Source organism: Hylobates moloch, unplaced genomic scaffold (assembly GCF_009828535.3).
Source record: "Hylobates moloch isolate HMO894 unplaced genomic scaffold, HMol_V3 SCAFFOLD_7, whole genome shotgun sequence".
Classification (NCBI taxonomy): domain Eukaryota; kingdom Metazoa; phylum Chordata; class Mammalia; order Primates; family Hylobatidae; genus Hylobates; species Hylobates moloch.
In genome coordinates, this window is record NW_026652282.1 from 20788553 (window position 1) to 20791738 (window position 3186).

Below are 3186 nucleotides of genomic sequence, written 5' to 3' on the forward strand. Positions count from 1 at the left end.
TTTTTTTTTTTTTTTTTTTTTTTTGAGAGGGAGTCTTGCTCTTTCACCCAGGCTGGAGTGCAGTGGCATGATCTTGGCTCACTGCAACCTCTGCCTCCCAGGTTCAAGCGATTCTTCTGCTTCAGCCTCCCAAGTAGCTGGGACTACAGGCGCCTGCCACCATGCCTGGCTAATTTTTGTATTTTTAATAGAGATGGGGTTTCACCATGTTGACCAGGTTGGTCTCGAACTCTTGACCTCAGGTGATCGTCCCGCTTTGGCCTCCCAAAGTGCCAGGATTATAGGCGTGAGCCACAGTGCCCAGCCTAAAAGCCCTTTAGTGTACATTTTTATGTGATTATCATAGGCATAAAGGGGTTGGTTGGGGTTGTTTGGGGGAAAGAGTTGGGACTTTAGAGTCAAACAGAACTAAATGAATCCTGGCTTCCCCATTTACTACCTGTATGCCTTTTTATAAATTACAAAAATTCCCTGAGCCTCAGCCTTCTCATCTGTAAAATAGGCGTCATAATAGTCTCATAATGGGCCAGGTGCCGTGGCTCACGCCTGTAATCCCAGCACTTTGGGAGGCTGAGGCGGGCGGATCACCTGAAGTCGGGAGCTCGAGACCAGCCCAACCAACATGAAGAAACCATCTCTATTAAAAATACAAATTAGCCGGGCATGGTGGCACATGCCTGTAATCCCAGCTACTCAGGAGGCTGAGGCAGGAGAATCACTTGAACCCAGGAGGTGGAGGTTGCGGTGAGCTGAGATCATGCCATTGCACTGCAGCCTGAGTGGTGGCTCACACCTGTAATCCCAGCACTTTGGGAGGCCAAGGCTTGCGGCTCACAAGGTCAGGAGTTCGAGGCCAGCCTGGCCAATATGGTGAAACCCTGTCTCTACTAAAAAAATACAAAATTAGCTGGGTGCGGTGGCAGGTGCCTGTAGTCCCAGCTACTGGGGAGGCTGAGGCAGGAGAATCACTTGAACCTGGGAGGCCGAGGTTGCAGTGAGCCAAGATCGCACCACTGCACTCCAGCCTGGGCGACAGAGTGAGACTCCGTCTCAAAACAAACAAAAAATTCTCATAGTGTTGCTGGTGTAAGGATTAAATGAGCTAATGTATATAAGGCACCTAACATAGTAGTATATGGTACACAAAAGGTGCTTAAAAGCTAGTAACTTATTACTATTATCATCCTCATCTTACAGTGATTCATTCAACAAATACTTCTTAAGCATCTGCTGTGTTCCAGGCACTGTATTAGCTGCTAGGAATATAGTGGTAAAGAGAAAAGCTACTATCCCTACCTTCATGAAGCTTACAGTCTAGTAGGGGGCACAGGCAAGTTGATAAGTAATTATAATATATTGTGAAAAGTGCTGTCATAGGGAAATAATAGTGCCTTTGATCTCTAAAAGGGACAGATACCCAAAGTTGGAGGCCAAAATGATTAAGTAACTGGCTCAAGGCTACACAGATGGTAAGTGGAGGTGCCAAAACAAAAACCCACCCCTTCAGAACTCCAAGTCCAGTGTACTGTTCACTTTACCACGTTGCCTCTGTTATAGTCGATAAATTGTGTCTGGGTGGGATACTGCTTTCCTTTTCCAGCACTGTCCTCTATTTCAGGAATTCTGTGTGACACATGAAATACTGAAGAAAGTGGCCCCCTTAGAGGCTAAGCTTATTAAGGATCCTACCATGCAGTGTAAAATTAGATTCAGGTAATGTATCTATGCTGATTTATTTCAAGAAGTACTTAGTTAATACGAGGAAATCTTAGATATGGATTTTTTTAATTCTCATAACTTCTCAGAACTTAATTATCAAGTAAATGTGTTATCCTTATTTACATTTGTTATGTGAAGAAACCGAGGCATGACTTTGTGGCTAAAAGTTGCCATGAGAGTAGCTCTCATCTCCCATTCTGTATTCAGTCTTACACAGGTATGAGAATAGTTGTGAGTACACCAAAGTGTGGGTCTTACATCCTATGTGATCCATTTCATTACCAGTTCTTTATATGCTCTGACATAGCCTTTACCCTGTATGCAAGAAACTATATGAATTATCTTAAGTATAAGGGGGAAAAGCAACTGAGCCCAAAACCTGATGCCAAATAACTAAATTTTTATCTTTATTTCAGATTTAGAGGTGAAACGTTTCCACCTTTCATCGTGTTTAAAATTTTTCTTCATACTGATGGCCGTGGTTACAAGTATTTTAGTGGAAAAAATGTATTAATGCCGTCAAGTAAGGTGACGTTTCATGATGTATATTTTATGTTAATTTAGCTTCTTAACATCTATGTAGTATCTGAATTGCATTCAAATTATACAGAATAAGTTATTTCACCATGAAACAGCCCACCAGGTAGGTAGTGTGTGTGTTTTTTTTTTAAGCACCATGTTTCAAAGTGTCTCCACTTACTAGCTTAAAAAAAAAAAAAAAAAAAAATTTGGAGTGAATTACTTAATTAAGGCTCTAGAAAATATCCATCCATTTTTTTGTATTAAAATTTTGATTTGTTAATAATAGACTAGGCCAGGCGCAGTGACTCATGCCTGTAATGCCAGCACTTTGGGAGGCTGAGGCGGGCAGATCACCTGAGGTCAAGAGTTTGAGACCAGCCTGGCCAACATGATGAAACCCCGTCTCTACTAAAGATACAAAAATTAGCCAGGTATGGTGGCACATGCCTGTAATCCCAGCTACTCGGGAGGTTGAGGCAGGAGAATCACTTGAACCCAGGAGGTGGAGGCTGCAGTGAGCCAAGATGGTACCACTGCACTCCAGCCTGGGTGACACAGTGAGACTCTGTCTCAAAAAACAAAAGAAAAGACCAAAATTGGTCAGGGCTCTTAAATTATGCAGAACATTTAATTTGATGCCATTTTATTTGTTTTAATGGAATGTTATTGTTTCTTTGATTCTGGTAGCACATTTAGAAAAAAAATGGACTATGCTATTGAAAATGAACTTTCAGCCGGGCGCGGTGGCTCATGCCTGTAATCCCAGCACTTTGGGAGGCCAAGGCGGGTGAATCACCTGAGGCCAGGAGTTCAAGACCAGCCTGGCCAACATGGTGAAACCCCGTCTCTACTAAAAATACAAAAATTAGCTGGGTATGGTAGCAGGTACCTGTAATCGCAGCTCCTTGGGAGGCTGAGGCAGGAGAATCACTTGAACCTGGAAGG

The 3186-nt window shown here is 42.8% G+C and overlaps 1 protein-coding gene across 1 annotated transcript in view; it reads left to right on the top strand.

Annotated features, from left to right (window-relative positions):
* The window catches only part of CUNHXorf58 (chromosome unknown CXorf58 homolog), a 23631-nt gene that overhangs the window by 1785 nt on the left and 18660 nt on the right, over nt 1-3186 (top strand). Inside the window, 2 exon segments of the mRNA XM_032756161.1 lie at nt 1619-1713; nt 2136-2247. Coding sequence (XP_032612052.1) covers nt 1619-1713; nt 2136-2247 — 207 coding nt within the window.